Below are 19737 nucleotides of genomic sequence, written 5' to 3' on the forward strand. Positions count from 1 at the left end.
TAACAGTATGAGGGTATTATTCAGTAACAGTATGGAGGTATTATTCAGTAACAGTATGGGGGTATTATTCAGTAACAGTATGAGGTTATTATTCAGTAACAGTATGGGGGTATTATTCAGTAACAGTATGGGGGTATTATTCAGTAACAGTATGAGGTTATTATTCAGTAACAGTATGGGGGTATTATTCAGTAACAGTATGGGGGTATTATTCAGTAACAGTATGAGGTTATTATTCAGTAACAGTATGGGGGTATTATTCAGTAACAGTATAAAGGTATTATTATTTAGTAACAGTATGGAGGTATTATAAAGTAACAGTATGGGGATATTATTCAGTAACAGTATGAGGGTATTATTCAGTAACAGTATGGAGGTATTATTCAGTAACAGTATAAAGGTATTATTCAGTAACAGTATGGAGGTATTATTCAGTAACAGTATGGAGGTATTATTCAGTTACAGTATGGGGGTATTATTCAGTAACAGTATGGGGGTATTATTCAGTAACAGTATGGGAGTATTATTCAATAACAGTATGGGGGTATTATTCAGTAACAGTATGGAGGTATTATTCAGTAACAGTATGGAGGTATTATTCAGTAACAGTATGGAGGTATTATTCAGTAACAGTATGGAGGTATTATTCAGTAACAGTATGGAGGTATTATTCAGTAACAGTATGGAGGTATTATTCAGTAACAGTATGGAGGTATTATTCAGTAACAGTATGAGAGTATTATTCAGTAACAGTATGGAGGTATTATTCAGTAACAGTATGGGGGTATTATTCAGTAACAGTATGGAGGTATTATTCAGTAACAGTATGGAGGTATTATTCAGTAACAGTATAAAGGTATTATTCAGTAACAGTATGGAGGTATTATTCAGTAACAGTATGAGGGTATTATTCAGTAACAGTATGGAGGTATTATTCAGTAACAGTATGGGGGTATTATTCAGTAACAGTATGGGGGTATTATTCAGTAACAGTATGAGGTTATTATTCAGTAACAGTATGGGGGTATTATTCAGTAACAGTATGGAGGTATTATTCAGTAACAGTATGGGGGTATTATTCAGTAACAGTATGGGGGTATTATTCAGTAACAGTATGAGGTTATTATTCAGCAACAGTATGGGGGTATTATTCAGTAACAGTATGAGATTATTATTCAGTAACAGTATGGGGGTATTATTCAGTAACAGTATAAAGGTATTATTCAGTAACAGTATGGAGGTATTATAAAGTAACAGTATGGGGATATTATTCATTAACAGTATGAGGGTATTATTCAGTAACAGTATGGAGGTATTATTCAGTAACAGTATGGGGGTATTATTCAGTAACAGTATGGGGGTATTATTCAGTAACAGTATGGGTGTATTATTCAGTAACAGTATGGGGGTATTATTCAGTATTAGCATGGGGGTATTATTCAGTAACAGTATGAGGGTATTATTCAGTAACATTATGGGGGTATTATTCAGTAACAGTATGGGGGTATTATTCAGTAACAGTATGGGGGTATTATTCAGTAACAGTATGGGGGTATTATTCAGTAACAGTATGGGGGTATTATTCAGTATTAGCATGGGGGTATTATTCAGTAACAGTATGGGGTATTATTCAGTAACAGTATGAGGGTATTATTCAGTAACAGTATGGGGGTATTATTCAGTAACAGTATGGGGGTATTATTCAGTAACAGTATGCAGGTTTTATTCAGTAACAGTATGGAGGTATTATTCAGTAACATTATGGGGGTATTATTCAGTAACAGTATGGAGGTATTATTCAGTAACAGTATGGGGGTATTATTCAGTAACAGTATGGGGTATTATTCAGTAACATTATGGGGGTATTATTCAGTAACAGTATGGAGGTATTATTCAGTAACAGTATGGGGGTATTATTCAGTAACAGGATGGAGGTATTATTCAGTAACAGTATGGAGGTATTATTCAGTAACAGTATGGGGTTATTATTCAGTAACAGTATGATGGTATTATTCTGTAACATTATGGGTGTATTATTCAGTAACAGTATGGAGGTATTATTCAGTTACAGTATGGAGGTATTATTCAGTAACTGTATGGGTATATTATTCAGTAACAGTATGATGGTATTATTCAGTAACAGTATGGGGTTATTATTCAGTAACAGTATCATGGTATTATTTAGTAACATTATGGGTGTATTATTCAGTAACAGTATGGAGGTATTATTCAGTAACAGTATGGGGGTTTTATTCATTAACAGTATGGGGGTAATATTCTGTAACAGTATGTGGGTATTATTCAGTAACAGTATGATGGTATTATTCAGTAACATTATGGGGGTATTATTCAGTAACAGTATGGGGGTATTATTCAGTAACAGTATGAGGTTATTATTCAGTAACAGTATGGGGGTATTATTCAGTAACAGTATAAAGGTATTATTCAGTAACAGTATGGAGGTATTATAAAGTAACATTATGGGGATATTATTCAGTAACAGTATGGGGGTATTATTCAGTAACCGTATGGGGGTATTATTCAGTAACAGTATGGGGGTATTATTCAGTAACAGTATGAGGGTATTATGCAGTAACAGTATGGGGGTATTATTCAGTAACAGTATGGGGGTATTATTCAGTAACAGTATGGGGGTAATATTCAGTAACAGTATGGGGGTATTATTCAGTAACAGTATGATGGTATTATTCAGTAACAGTATGGGGGTATTATTCAGTAATAGTATGGGGGTATTATTCAGTAACAGTATGATGGTATTATTCAGTAACAGTATGAGGTTATTATTCAGTAACAGTATGGGGGTATTATTTAGTCATTAATCACTGTATGTCACTTTACTGTATATGTCAGTATTTCTGTACTGTATATATCCGTATTACTGTACTGTATGTCACCATACGGTATATATCAGTGTTACTGTACCGTATATTTATATATCAATGTTTCTGGAAGTTCACAGAACTATAAAATAGTGATCCTGGGAGCAGACACATTTCTTCCTACATTCGGGTTCACCCAACCTGATATGGCTGATAACAGGGAACAATAGGTAGTATTCACCTGCACAACAAATGTAGACGAGGCAGCGTGCTTCACATACAGTGCCCCATGTGCTTAGGTAACCCGGGCGGGCAGGTTGTTGCTGGGGGAGTGTCATCTGTACTCACACCCGGGGATGGGCACAAGGGGCAGCCTCGCTTTGTACTCCAGCGCTGACAGCAGCACGGAGCCGAGGGAGCGGAGAGCACGGGAGCTGGAGGAGTGGAGAGCCGGGGGAGCGGAGAGCACGGGAGTCGGGGGAGCGGAGAGCACGGGAGCCGACGTACATGGCTGCGGGATACAGTGCTGCTACCTAGGAGGGGGCATCTCCTCACGACTATGGTGCTAAGGAGCCGTCCCTGCCCGTGGGGTGGCACAAGGAGGACTGCTATCAGCTGCGCATGGAGCTCCAGGCTGGCAGGGGCACTATTACTGGCACTACTCTCCTTGCTGCATGGGGGTCGCGGTCAGGAATTTGTAGGAGCCAGCACTGGATTTAGTCTGCACCCTCCTTCCTTTAACCTGGCAGAAGGAGCCAGGATCAGGGCAACTGCAACTTGCGGAGAAGAGGAGAGCGGTGTAGGGGGCACACAGCCCAGGGCGGACCTGTACTGTAAGCTGGTAGGGGGACCAGTGGTATCCTCCACCCAGGGGCACACCATCCAGGTACTGCACTCTGCCTGTATTCCTGCACTGCTCACTCCACTGCACTCTGCATTTTCCTTTCCTTCTTGGATTTTAATGCAAACTATCATCATAAATACAGTGTAATATAAAAATACCCAGAAAAATACAGTGTAATATAGAAACACACATAAGTACAATGTAATATAGAAATACACGTAAATACAGTATAATATGGAAACACTCATAAATACACTGTAATATACACAACCACAGAAAAATAAAGTATAATATAGAAACACACATAAATACAATGTAATATAGAAGTACACACAAATATAGTATAATATGGAAACACATAAATACAGTGTAACATGGAAACACATAAATATAGTGTAATATAGAAATACACATAAATACAGTGTAACATGGAAACACATAAATATAGTGTAATATAGAAATACACATAAATACAGTGTAATATAGAAATACACACATGCATGCAGTGTAATATAGACATACACAGAAATACAGTGTAACATGGAAACACACACTATACACACATACACAGGCACACACTATACACACACACACACACACACACACAAATACAGTGTTGTATAGAAATACACATAAATACAGTGTAATATAGAAATACACACATGCATGCAGTGTAATATAGACATACACAGAAATACAGTGTAACATGGAAACACACACTATACACACATACACAGGCACACACTATACACACACACGCACACACACACACACACACACACACACACACACACACACACACACACACAAATACAGTGTCATATAGAAATACACATAAATACAGTGTAATATGGAGACACATAAATATAGTGTAATATAGACATACACAGAAATACAGTGTAACATGGAAACACACACTATACACACATACACAGGCACACACTATACACACACACACACACACACACACACACACACACACATACAGTGTAATATAGAAATACACATAAATACAGTGTAATATGGAGACACATAAATATAGTGTAATATGGACATACACAGAAATACAGTGTAACATGGAAACACACACTATACACACATACACAGGCACACACTATACACACACACACACACACACACACACACACACACACACACACACATAAATACAGTGTAATATAGAAATACACATAAATACAGTGTAATATAGAAATACACATAAATACAGTGTAATATGGGGACACATAAATATAGTGTAATATAGACATAGACAGAAATACAGTGTAACATGGAAACACACACTATACACACACACACACACACACACACAAATACAGTGTAATATAGAAATACACATAAATATAGTGTAATATGGAGACACATAAATACAGTGTAATATAGAAATACACAGATAAATACAGTGTAATATAGAAATACACATAAATACAGTGTAACATGGAAACACATAAATACAGTGTAATATAGAAACACACATACATACAGTGTAATATAGAAATACACACATGCATGCAGTGTAATATAGACATACACAGAAATACAGTGTAACATGGAAACACACACTATACACACATACACAGGCACACACTACACACACACACACACACACACAAATACAGTGTAATATAGAAATACACATAAATACAGTGTAATATAGAAATACACATAAATACAGTGTAATATGGGGACACATAAATATAGTGTAATATAGACATACACAGAAATACAGTGTAACATGGAAACACACACTATACACACACACACACACACACACACACACACACACACACGCACACACACAAATACAGTGTAATATAGAAATACACATAAATATAGTGTAATATGGAGACACATAAATACAGTGTAATATAGAAATACACAGACAAATACAGTGTAATATAGAAATACACATAAATACAGTGTAATATAGAAATACACATAAATACAGTGTAATATGGAGACACATAAATACAGTGTAATATAGAAATACACATAAATATAGTGTAATATGGAGACACATAAATACAGTGTAATATAGAAATACACATACATACAGTGTAATATAGACATACACAGAAATACAGTGTAACATGGAAACACACTATACACACATACACAGGCACACACTATACACACACACACACACACACACACACACACACACACACACATACGCACAAATACAGTGTAATATAGAAATACACATAAATACAGTGTAACATAAAAATACACATAAATACTGTGAAATATGGAAACATAAATACAGTGTAACATGGAAACAAACACACTATACACACATTCACAGGCACACACTATATACACGCACATAACAAACCCACACACATTATACACAGACAGTGCAGTCCACTAAACTCCTGTCCAAGGTGGTATTAGAAAGTGTGCCATCAATTGAGCGTCCTTCTCGGCAGATTGCAGAAAGGTTGGCCTCGCTCAGCCGATTGGCTCAATTATTCAGGTCTGCATTCATATTTCCATTTTTCTGTACTGCGATAGGAAAAGAAAAGCTAGAATATGATGGACACCAACGCGCCTAATGGAGAATCCCATGCAGATGTGGACAGGGCTGAAAGCATGCGTTCTTGTAGTCATTGCAATCATCATCAGAAGACAAATTGTAACTCCTATGGCTATGTTGCATGTATAAGTGCTTGTTCACATCTGCATCCGAGTCTGTTAGGCACCATCATCACAGATTCTGTCATTTGTGCAATTTGGTCCAGCAAAATAACGGAAACTATAACCATGACAGATCCGATGCTTCTGGTTTTCTCTTAGTTCTGCTCCATCATAACCTAGAACCCAGAATGCTGCAGTGAACACTGCCTTAGGCTATGGCTTCCATTCATAAAAGAGCCATAACAGCTATGATGGAACCGTTTTCAATCAATTTCTGGTAATAAAAGGGAAAAGAAATAGCAATCCCTCCAGGGTAATTCTGCAGAGACGACTGAGACATGTCATGGAAAGTTGTCGTGGATATTTGGGGTCAGAAAGTTACTAAATGCAAACATGCCATCACAATCCAAATAGGTGTTACCTGCTTGTACTTCTACGGCAGCATATAATATATATGAAGATTTGGCTGGAATTAGTCATCCATATATCAGTTACATATATTATTTATTCTTATTTGAGATACATCAGATATTGATCTTATATCACACACATATTATTTGTTCCCATACCAAATACATGTAATATTTATCTATATATCAGAAACTTACTCATCCATGTATCAGACATTTATCCAGATATCAGATTCTTTGTATATCCTCACATATATATCAGCTATTCAACTATATATATATATATATATATAAAAGATACACATTTAGCAACATGGCAGGCCACATATCTATGCTATACAGTGTCCAAATAACAGTGCCATTTAGTGACCACATGGTACTGCCACCCAAATAATAATGCCATACAGTATAATATTGATATAAAGTGCCCAAATATTAACACCATACAGTATACAAATAACAGTGCCATTCATTGTTCACGAAATACTGCCATACCCTGCCAAACCAAATGTACCTACATAATGCTGCCATACAATGCCCAAGTAATAACACCATATAGTACAGGAATAACATTAGCATACATAATACTACCACGCAGTGACCCAAAAACATTACAGTATTGTCTATTTCATTTTATCTACCGCCTCATGAAGAAGTGCTTTTTGTCAAAGATTACAAAAGTAAAATGTCCATGCAAGTTTGGTTACCCTAAAGCGCAATGTGACCCCTTTAGTTTTATAAACTTGTGCTTTTATTAATGTTCAGCAGTAGTGAACCCTCCTCAGCTGTTTCTGTAACTCCCATAGAACAGAATGGATATAGCTGTGCGCGCACGCCCAGCCACATGTCCACTCCTTCCCTGCCTGGTTGCAGCGACTGGCAGACCCATGTTCAGGAGATAGTAGCGGGTCCCAGAAGGGGACCCACCCATATCAGAAATTTATGATATATCCTGTTTATGCCATAAAGTCTATGATGGAAATACCCTGTTAAGTAATTATATTAGTCAACTGCAATTCACAAATATATTGTTATTATTAATGTATTAGAATACAATGAAACATTTAAAGGGGTTTTCCAGTCCTAGGAAATTCATGGCCTATCCTCAGGATAGGCCATCAATATCTGATTGGTAGGGGTTCAACTCCTGGCACCCCCGACTATTAGCTTTTTTGAACGGGCCGCATCTCTCATGCAAGCCTGCTTCCCCTTCATTTCAACCTGCTCGTATTGTGAATCACCGATACACTTGTAGCGGCGGTTCACAGTCAGTGAGGGTATGTTGACACGCACTGTTTTCAGATGTAATTCGGGCATTTTACGTCTCGAATTACGCCTGAAAAAACGTCTCCATTACGCCTACAAACAGCTGCCCATTGCTTTCAATGGGAATTACGATGTTCTGTTCCCACAAGCCTTTATTTTACGCGTCGCTGTCAAAATACGGCGCGTAAAATGACGGCTCGTCAAGAGAAGTGCAGGACACTTCTAGGGACATTTTTGGAGGCGTTTTTCATTGACTCCATTGAAAAACAGCTCCAAAAACGGGCGTAAAAAACGCAGCGAAAATCGCGAGTTGCTACAAAAACGTCTCTTTGCCTGAAAACAGCTCCTTATTTTCAGACGTTTTTGGTCACTGCGTGTGAACATACCCTCATAGTTTTCTCCCATTCAAGTGAATGGAAGAAGGACGGAATACTGTGAACCGCCGCTACATGTGTATCAGCGATTCACAGTACGAGCAGTAAAAGAAATGCAGGGGAAGCAGCGCTCGTACGAGCGCCATGGGCCATTCACAACAGCTGATCTGTGGGGGTGCAGGGAGTTGGACCCCCACCAATCAGTTAATTATGGCCTATGGGGCCTGAAGATAGGCCATCAATTTCTTAGGACTGGAAAACCCTTTAAGCTAATAAATTCCTTGTGCTTGCCCTGTAGGACCTAGTAATAGAATACAGGCGCCCTTGATCTTATTGAACTACAGACACAGGCAGTCATAAAAACTGTCTACACATAGAGTATATGGACTGCTGTAAACTGCAACCTGTATTCTGCTGACTGGTCTTGCAAGGCAATCATGATCCACACATGACGGATAATTACGCAACGTACTGTATAATAGACCCACAGTGACTCCCTTTGCTGCTGTACAAGGTTTGTGCACACAGCAATGCCATGTGCATGGAGCCTTCACGTATCAGCTGTTTGATAAATATGTCGCAGTTCACAGGTAAGGCCGGGTACACACATGGAGTATACGCAGCGGAAATTCCAACCACATTACAGTAGCAGCAGAGTGGATGAGATTTGACGCTGTGGAAAAAAATCTGGTCAGAATACGTGCGTAAATTGACCTGCAGTACTGGATTAAAATCCGCAGCATGCCAATTTATGTTGTGGAAGCCCAGCAAATGTGTCGTAAAGTCAAAACCTCTCCTGGTGCTCCCATAGCAACACGTCCCTGCTCTCCAAGCTAGACTCTGTACAGACGGTCTTCTGTAATGATGTTTCATTACATGTGACCCCAGCAGCCAATCACAGGCTGTAGCAGACAAATCTAACGATGTCATCATAGGAGGTCGCCTTTACAACTGTCAACTGTTTTCCGCAGCGGTAAATCTGCCTGAAAATCTGCAGCAAAATATGCACGATTAGGTTCGGATATTTCAAATAATAAACCTAAGAAATAAAATATTTTTTTCTATAAAAATTTTGTGCAAGTGTAAAAAATGCTAAAAAATACACATATATAATATTGCTGCAATCGTTACAAACCCAAACATTAACATGTTATTTAAACCGCATGGTGAACGCCGTACAAAAACACCCAAAAGAACAGCAAAATTTATAGTTTTTCCATTCCCCCCCCAAAAATATAATAAATGTTAATCAATAAGTCCCATGTACACCATAATAGTACCATTGCAAACTACACCTTGTTCAGCAAAGGACAAGCCTACACATGGCAACATCGACGGAAAAATACAACAGTTATGGCTCTTGGAATGCGGCAATGCAAAAATATATATTTTTTGTTTAAGATAGTTTTTATTGTGCAAAAAGTAATAAAACATAAAAAAAAGTATATATATTAGGTATCGTACCGACTCTGCTGGAAAATAGGGCTTATTTACATGAGCGTGTTAAACGTCCGTAGGACAGCCGTTGAAACAGCGGCCGTCCCACGGACCTATGTCATTCAATGTGGCCGTTCACACCCCGTTGTTTCAACGTACCGTGTGAAGGAACAGAACCGATAAAAACAAGGGGACATATACAAAAACACCGAAAAAGGCCATACTTACAAATGGACACAGCCAGGTCAGAAACGCAAATGAAAGGGTGAGCAGGTGCTTTAAATAATAATAGCCACTCCCACTAGTCTTGAGGGGAGTGGTGTGTGGTGCATGGGATGTGTAGTAAGAAATAATAAATGCATTATTTCTTACTACACATCCCATGCACCACACACCACTCCCCTCAAGACTAGTGGGAGTGGCTATTATTATTTAAAGCACCTGCTCACCCTTTCATTTGCGTTTCTGACCTGACTGTGTCCATTTGTAAGTATGGCCTTTTTCGGTGTTTTTGTACCGTGTGAAGGGTCCGTGGGAGAAAAGGACATGTCCGTTCTTTTCGCGCATCCCACATCCCTCGATAGACTCTCAACTATGGGGGATGCGTGACATCGCATCCCGCAGCGCTGAGCACAGATGCACCTCGGATGTGAAAAACGGCAGTTTTTCACGTCCGAGATGCGCAGCATTCGTGTGAATCAGGCCTTAATAGAAGTTAATAAATATATTATATGTACCCAAAAATGATGCTATCAAAAAAATACAACTCGTTCTGCAAAAAACAAGCCCTCATACGGCAATGTCGATGGGAAAATAAAAAAGTTGAGACACTTGGAATGCGACAATGAAAAAAGGAGAAGAATGCTTGGTCTTTAAGGCCAAAATCGGCCTGTTAATAAGGGGTTAAAAACACTATAAAAGGCTTCATTCGCATCTGCGCCAAGGCTCCGTTCCAACGGAACGTCTGAGCTTTCCGTCGGAATGGAGCCCTGACTGACACAAACGGAAACCATAGGTTCCATTTCCATCACAATTGATTTCAATAGTGACAGATCCGGTGCCAATGGCTTCCGTTTGTCTCAGTTGCGCAAGGGTTCCGACGTTTTGACAGAATCAATAGCGTAGTCACATTGAAATCAATTGTGACACTTCAATAGGTCCTAATAAAGCTGTAACACATTGATAAATCTGCCCTATGTGTCTGTGTTTGATTGAAAGCAAAAATTGCCTGCTGGAGCTATCTATGTCCGCGAATGGTGCTGGTCCATCAACAGTTACACAATCTCACCATAGGTCCTTTGAAAAATCTGTTTTAAAGGGGAGATCCAGTCAGTAACTCAATGTCGAATGCATAATTAAAAAACAAAGCAGAACAAACAAACTGTCCAGTCAGGACTGGACAAATCCCATGTGCCAGGTAGCCAATGTGGCTACAAAGTTTCTGCTTTCACCTTTTGGATTATTTTCTATTGGTCTATGGAAGTTCATTATCTGACTTTTATTTCTCCTTCTAGACCACTCGCTATCTCATTGAACAATTGTATTACCTGAACGTGATTCTATCTGTGATTGTTAAGGTTAATATGGTTTTGAGCTGGAACAATTGTTCTGATCATAATGCCAGCTTACCTAATAATTATAAATGCACAGTAGGAAATTACTTGAGAAAAGAAAAAACTTCTCCATCTATGATATTTTCTTTCACAGGGGCAATCTTGTGATTTCTGCGACTCTTCTGATCCTAATAAAGCACACCCTGCTTCCAATGCCATTGATGGCACAGAGCGATGGTGGCAAAGTCCTCCGCTATCCCTGGGCTTAAAATACAATGAAGTCAATGTCACCATTGACCTTGGACAGGTAAGAAATGTTTATATGTCTTTCATTATCACTGTATAAGGCTATTTTCACATTGCGTTTAGTAGTATCCTTTTGACTTAAACGCTAGGCAAGGATACGTGAGGAATGACTGACAGTGGCATCCGTCACCCGTAGGCTATAATGGTATAAGTTTAACCTATATATCAGGAAAGGCTAATAAAAAGCTCATGAAATATACTTTTAATGGATGCCTGTGACAACTGCCATGCAGTGGCATCCATCACCCAATTAAAAAATTGTATATGTTTTTTTTACTGGATGCTACTAGATGGAATAAGCATAGTCTACTACACTATTGTATCCAGCAAAAAAACGGTATACCCAACATATACTGCTGAACAATGGCTAAAAGAACACTCTTTTGGTCTCCGTCGGTATCATGTGAGTCTATGGGTACGTTTGACGTATATCCCGGGAGCTTTCCCAACGCATACATCAGCAGTGCAGAGAAAACGCAGTGTGAAAGGGGCCTGACTGATAACTTCTTAAAGAGGCTCTGTCACCAGATTTTGCAGCCCCTATCTGCTATTGCAGCAGATAGGCGCTGCAATGTAGATAACAGTAACGTTTTTATTTTTTAAAAACGAGCATTTTTGGCCAAGTTATGACCATTTTCGTATTTATGCAAATGAGGCTTGCAAAAGTACAACTGGGCGTGTTGAAAAGTAAAAGTACAACTGGGCGTGTATTATGTGCGTACATCGGGGCGTGTTTACTACTTTTACTAGCTGGGCGTTGTGTATAGAAGTGTCATCCACTTCTCTTCACAACGCCCAGCTTCTGGCTGTGCAGCACTGTGACGTCACTCACAGGTCCTGCATCGTGTCGGCACCAGAGGCTACACTTGATTCTGCAGCAGCATCAGCATTTGCAGGTAAGTAGCTACATCGACTTACCTGCAAACGCCGATGCTGCTGCAGAATCATCTGTAGCCTCTGGTGCCGACACGATGCAGGACCTGTGAGTGACGTCACAGTGCTGCACTGCCAGAAGCTGGGCGTTGTGAAGAGAAGTGGATGACACTTCTATACACAACGCCCAGCTAGTAAAAGTAGTAAAAACGCCCCGATGTACGCACATAATACACGCCCAGTTGTACTTTTACTTTTCAACACGCCCAGTTGTACTTTTGCAAGCCTCATTTGCATAAATACGAAAATGGTCATAACTTGGCCAAAAATGCTCGTTTTTTAAAAATAAAAACGTTACTGTAATCTACATTGCAGCGCCTATCTGCTGCAATAGCAGATAGGGGCTGCAAAATCTGGTGACAGAGCCTCTTTAATTTTAATCAACCACCTGCTTTCCATTTCTAAACCTCTGTCCATGGTGCTGATGGGGGCAGTAGTATTGTACCACATAATGCCATAATGTTGGTTTCATACACTCTCCAATACATGGATTTAAGTTATTTGAGGTATAAAGTTGCTCCACCTCAGCACCAAATGTCCAATAATAACCTTCAGCAAATTCTGTTCCTCTTATAGCTGTAGGTTTAGACTTTGCTGAAATAATCATTAACTGGTGATGTTTGGATTATACGTGGTTTCTTGAGTGTATTTCATATCAGTCTGCGTGAATGGAATGTGAAGGTCATTGTTATGTATAAGTCATTACAATCTTAACTCAAAAATCAATCAGAAAATGTTTGATTGTTAGTGGTAATAAAGGAAAACACAGTTCTCTAGAACATAAAGTAACAGCATTGGTAAATATGGGGGGGGGGGGGGGTTCACTCTAGTTAGCACCATGGGGCATGATATGTTGCTGTATGTATAATATGCTGCTATATGTATGATACAAGGAGAGAAAAGCCAAGGCACCAGACTCCAAATGCAATTACATCTTTATTCCAACATGGTACAGTAGAATAATACAGACAATGTTTCGGTCTTAAAGGGGTTTTCCCATAATCAATATTTATCACCTATCAAAAGATTATATCAGAAAATATCTGATCGTGAGGGTCCAACCACTGGAACCCCCACTGATCACGAGAACAGCCTTACCTTGCAAGTCCCATAGGAATGGAGCGGTAGTGCACATGCTCTACCGAAGATATCGCTTAGCAGCACCATAGAAATGGAGCGGTAGCAGAAGAAGCGCACTACCACTTCATTCCTATGGGGGCTCCCATGAACGGCAAAGTAAGCCAGTTTTAGTGAACGTGGGGGTCCCAGCGGTCGGCCCCCACTGATCAGATATTTATTACCTAGGAAAAGGAAAAGTGCAATACTGTTTCGCCCATGCACATCTCCTGCAGCAGCTTCTCCTTGCATAGTAAAAGTTAGAATTTTGCAACTTTTTTTTTCTTTTTTCTTTTTTTTATGATAAATTATTTAATAAATCGTGTATATAAAATTGTGCCAAAAAATGCAGTAAAACACTGTATATGAATGTACCCTATCCTCTCCTCTAGATTCTTCTATATGTGCTCTGTCCCCTTACTTTTTTCCTTAGCTCACTTGTCCATGTCTCCTCGTTTTTTTTGCCTTCCTGCTGCTTGATTTCTTTATAGGTTCAAACCACCTTCTATTCCACCCCAATAAAATGTATAAAATGTTACAAGGTGTAAAGCGTAATAAATAAAAGAAACATAAATAAGTAATTTGCTTCTTTGCTCTTGTCTTAAATTAATCCTGCTGAAGAGATCCCATTACAGCCAAAGGTGCTTAGCGCTCGGCTGAGTGATTCTGCCCGTTCAATTCAGAGATCGGCTGGGATCTCAACACCTGGACCCCACCGATCAAAATTTCTAACATGTCACTATGACATGTCAAAAGTTTTGTGAAATGGCACCACTATATAAGATGGTAATAACCCCTTATGTCACTCAATCAATAAAATAAGAAATACGGTTAAGGTGTAGAGAGACTTTCCGTTATCCATAATGGATAGAGAAGTTTACTAAGACTGTTTTTTTTGCAACAATTTATGTACTGTATGTACTTAAAAAAAGCCCAGGGTGCCTGAGGGAAAATATTTTCTCCTTAATAAATAGGATTATGTCAAATTTTGTGTGGAAGACTAAAGTATCTAGAGTGTAGGAAATATTTACAGCTAGACGTTAAGAAGGGTGTATTATTACTTCCAAAATGGGATATTTATTTAATTGCAGCACAAGCAGTTTACTTTATACTAGGAAATAAGAATATAATAAGGGCACTACTAGAAAGAGATGGTAAATTGGTATATAAGGAGTGGTCCGTTCATAGTTTATTAGAAACACGGTGGTTTCAAGTTTAAAGAAAAATGAGTTATTTATGGTGTAAAGCAGGGATCTCAAACTCGGCCGGGTAAGTGGGCCACATATAGAAAAAATGGGAAGTTGACGGGCCGCATTGCTTTCAAATATGATACAATACAAAATTATTGTTAATCACTTAGTTATTTGAACTACTATAACACTACATTACTATAATAATACCACTAGGTTTAAAATTTGAGAGAATTCTCCACGTGCTTATTTCAACAATCCAGTTATCCAGTTTAAGTGTCGCTAAATTCAGTCCGGCGGCTCAGTTGGCAGTGTTTAGACGCTGCCACAGTGCCCTCCGTAGATGCTGCCACAGTGCCCTCCGTAGATGCTGCCACAGTGCCCTCCGTAGACGCTGCCACAGTGCCCTCCATAGACGCTGCCACAGTGCCCTCCGTAGACGCTGCCACAGTGCCCTCCGTAGATGCTGCAACAGTGCCCTCCGCAGACGCTGCCACAGTGCCCTCTGCAGACGCTGCCACAGTGCCCTCCGCAGACGCTGCCACAGTGCCTTCCCCAGACGCTGCCACAGTGCCCTCCGCAGACGCTGCCACAGTGCCCTCTGCAGATGCTGCCTCAGTGCCCTCTGCAGATGCTGCCACACACACCCCAAGTAGATAGCTCCATTGGGGCTCTCTCTAGGAGTGGAATCCCCAACCAGAGTGTTGCCGATGCTTTGGCTGGGGATTCCTCTGCTGTTGGAGCCCCTGACGTCACTGTCCATAAATAGTGACGTCAGGGGATCCTCCTGGTCCCGGAGCAGAGCTCTAGTATAGGCTCTGCGCCCGAACTCTGGGGAAGTCACTGACATGTGTCCATATATGGACAGTGATGTCAGGGGCTTGCCCAGAGCTGGAGTCCCGGAGCAGAGCCGCTTCTAGCACTCTACCTGGGATTCCAGCTCTGCTCCTGAAATCACTGTCCATATATGGACATGGATGTCAGGGGCAACCCCAGAGCTGGAGTCCCAAGCAGAGCGCTAGTAGGCTCTTCCTGGGACTCCAGCTGTGCTCCTGACATCACTGGGACTCCCGCTCTGGGGAAGACCCTGACATCACTGTCGATGTATGGACAGCGATGTCAGAGGATTCCCCAGAGTCCCGGAGCAGAGCCTATACTAGCGCTCTGTCCGGGACTACAGCTCTGGGGAAGCCCCAGACATCGCTGTCCATATTTGGCAGCGATGTCAGAGAATTCCACAGAGTCCCGGAGCAGAGCCTATACTAGCGCTCTGCCCGGGACTCCGCTCTGGGGAAGACCCTGACAACACTGTCCATATATGGACAGCGATTTCAGGGAATTCCACAGAGTCCTGAAGCAGAGCCGATACTAGCGCTCTGCCCGGGACTCCGCTCTGGGGAAGACCCTGACAACACTGTCCATATATGGACAGCGATGTCAGGGAATTCCACAGAGTCCCGGAGCAGAGCCGATACTAGCGCTCTGCCCGGGACTCCGCTCTGGGGAAGACCCTGACAACACTGTCCATATATGGACAGCGATGTCAGGGAATTCCACAGAGTCCCGGAGCAGAGCCGATACTAGCGCTCTGCCCGGGACTCCGCTCTGGGGAAGACCCTGACAACACTGTCCATATATGGACAGCGATGTCAGGGAATTCCACAGAGTCCCGGAGCAGAGCCTGTACTAGCGGTTCTGTGTCCCGCAGGCCGCAGATGACAGGCCCAGGGGCCGCATGCGGGCTGTGTGATTGAGACCCCTGGTGTAAAGTATGAAGTAAGCAAATGGAGGTAGGTAAAGGTCATCTGAAAATGTCTCCATTATGGGAAAATTATAAACTTCCCAAATTTAATACATTACAATGTTTTAGTAGATGTTCTATTAGAGGTAATGAGTATAACCAAAATGTATGTTCTGGTAGTGAGGCCTAAGAATAGATTTTGATCGTCCGGAAAAATATACAGTATATCTAGTCCAATATATATAACTCAAATGTGCTATTAAAGCAGAAAAATCCTCTTTTGACTTTATAATGAATGAGTTTAAGCTTTTGATAGCCTATTGAAAAATAAGGTTAAAAAGGATGGGGTTTCCAGACTGTACAGGTTTTTAATAGAAAACCAGCCAAATGAATTAAAAAATCATAATAGGGAAAAGTGGAATAGGGAGGTTGAAAATGTGTCAGAGGATAGGGATAATGCTCCGGGACTCTGTGGAATTCCCTGATATCGCTGCCCATATATGGACAGTGTTGTCAGGGTCTTCCCAAGAGCGGAGTCCCGGGCAGAGTGCTAGTATAGGCTCTGCTCCAGGACTCTGTGGAATCCCCTTAAATCGCTGTCCATATATGGCTTTGTAATATTATTTCCGCTTAAAATTGACTAAATTTTATGCCATACATAAATTATACCAAACACCGGAATTCTTATATAAGATTAAATACTAAAAAATGAATCATGCCCTAAATGTAAGAAACTGAAGAGGGATTTAGTACATTTACAATTGAACTGCCCAAAGCTATACAGATATTGGGAGTAAATGAAGGAGAATTAAATTAACGAAACACTCCAACCCCCCGCATGTGCAAATATAATGTAGTGCAATGTAGTCATGTGCATTGGCTTACCTGGTGCTGGATTGTAACGGGTAACCACTCCGTTCCGCGCTGCAGTTGGGTCAAGTGATCTTCAGCATGACTCCTTGTATCCTACAGCGAAAAAAAAAAAGCCAGAGTGCTTCTTTAGGGTTTATGAAGTGTATATATACCAATGGACCTTAAAATATGTATGTTGGGCATACCTAATCAGATATTTACAAATACATTTATAAATTGGCAATTTTAAGGGCACTGGGTTTGATGGAAGAAAAAATTGTAGGCATTGGATCTCCTCCCAGTTTAAAGCAGAATGGGAAAATTAAATGTTCTTGAATGTTCAAATAGTAAAAAAAAAAAATATATTTCAAAGATGACATTTTCTATTGAGTTGGATGGATTGGAGTCCTCGGAGTCAGGTCTTTTGAGGCTCTTTCCATATATTTTTAAAGTTGTTACTGTGCTGCTCCGTTTTGCCAATCATTGTATACAGAAGGAAATGGCATGTCTGTGAACTGTTTGTTTAACCCGTTAGTGACCGCCAATACGCCTTTTCAAGGCGGCCACTAACGGGCTTTATTCTGATGCATAGGCCTTTTCACGGCACTGCATCAGAATAAAATTGCGGCGCCGTGAAAAGAGATAGCTCCCTGCTCTCAGCTACCGGAGGTAGCTGAGGGCTTGGAGCACAGTCTGGGGACCGTAGTTTGCGGTCCCCAAACCGGCGATCGCCGGTATTCAACGAATACCGGCGACCGCCGTTACAATTAATGCAGCGGTTGAAAATTAACATTTTTATCTCCTCTCACCATGAATGTTTGGTGAGAGGAGATAAAAAACTAACCTGAAGGGCCTCCGATGCCCGCGATCGTGCCCCCCTTCTCTTCTCCTCCCGCAGCTGCCGGGAAGAGAAAAAAAATGGCGCCCGCGCATGCGCACACAATCTAATTAAGATTGCGGCGCCGTGCAGAGGGATAGCTCCCTGCCCTCAGCTACCAGAGGTAGCTGAGGGCTTGGAGCACAGTCTGGGGACCGTTGTTTGCGGTCCCCAAACCGGCGACGCCGGTATTCAACTAATACCGGCGATCGCCGTTACAATTAGTGCAGCAGTGAAATCTAACTTTTTATCTCCTCTCACCATGAATGTTTGGTGAGAGGAGATAAAAAACTACTTGTTAGGCCCCCGATCGTGCCCCCCCAACCGCCGGGAAAATGTAAAAAAAATGGCGCACGCACGCGCTGTCAGTGAAAGGCAGCTATTCTGCCTGTAAATAGAAACTGATCAGGGACCGTTATAATTGGTCCCTGATCAGATGGTCACTGTGATATACCTATCACAGTGACCATAGTCCCATATTTTCAAAATACAGCACAAGATTTGTGCTCTTTCCCTCCCTCCTCTCACTGTAGTTGATCTGTGAGAGGAGAGAGAGAGAGATACTACACAAATCTTGTGCTGTATTATACTGTAAAATACACCACATACTTACTCGCCAGTGTTCCGATATTATCCGAATATTGTCCGTAATTACCCCAGATTACCCGTAATCACCCCAGATTACCCGTAATCACCCCAGATTACCGTAATCACCCCAGATTACCCGTAATTACCCCAGATTACCCGTAATTAGCCCAGATTACCAGTAATCACCCCAGATTACACGTAATCACCCCCGTTTTTTTGTTTGTCTTCTAAAAAAAAACAAAAAAAAACAATTATTAGTGTGGTGAACATGAACCGCAGAAGCCGCAGAATGTTCTCTGCAGAGCAAGCATACGCCATGCTGTGCTCTAGCAGTTCCGGCAGTGATACGGACACTGCGTCAGAAGCAGAACTTGGCTCAGAAAGCGACACAAGTTCTGCTTCTGCCACTGGACCCCCAGCCCTATGGTGATGGACGCAACGGTCAGCGGTGAAGCATCAGGAGACGGGCCTAGTACTGCAGTCCCTTCCGCAATTTGGGATCCTGCAATTGCTTTCTTCCCCCAAGTTTTGCCATTTACAGCGACTCCAGGCATCAACGCAGATGTCTCAAATTTTAGTCCCTATAATTTTTTTCATTTGTTTATAGGCGATCAGGTCCTGGAACTAATCGTCCAGCAGACGAATTTATACGCCAGGCAATTTGGCACCCAAAATCCCAGGTCTTGCTATGCCAGAGGATGGATCCCCACAACAGTTTCTGAAATAAAAAATTTTTGGGGAATTACCCTAAACAT

The 19737-nt window shown here is 40.9% G+C and overlaps 1 protein-coding gene across 1 annotated transcript in view; it reads left to right on the forward strand.

The window, feature by feature from the left end:
* The first annotated feature begins 3246 nt into the window (after positions 1–3246).
* Positions 3247–19737, forward strand: part of LAMA3 (laminin subunit alpha 3) — a 246562-nt gene continuing 230071 nt past the window's right edge. Inside the window, exons 1-2 of the mRNA XM_075826335.1 lie at positions 3247–3726; positions 11534–11686. Coding sequence (XP_075682450.1) covers positions 3400–3726; positions 11534–11686 — 480 coding nt within the window. The 5' untranslated portion in view covers positions 3247–3399. The remainder of the gene's footprint in view (positions 3727–11533; positions 11687–19737) is intronic.

The sequence above is a fragment of the Rhinoderma darwinii genome, chromosome 5, assembly GCF_050947455.1.
Source record: "Rhinoderma darwinii isolate aRhiDar2 chromosome 5, aRhiDar2.hap1, whole genome shotgun sequence".
Classification (NCBI taxonomy): Eukaryota; Metazoa; Chordata; class Amphibia; order Anura; family Rhinodermatidae; genus Rhinoderma; species Rhinoderma darwinii.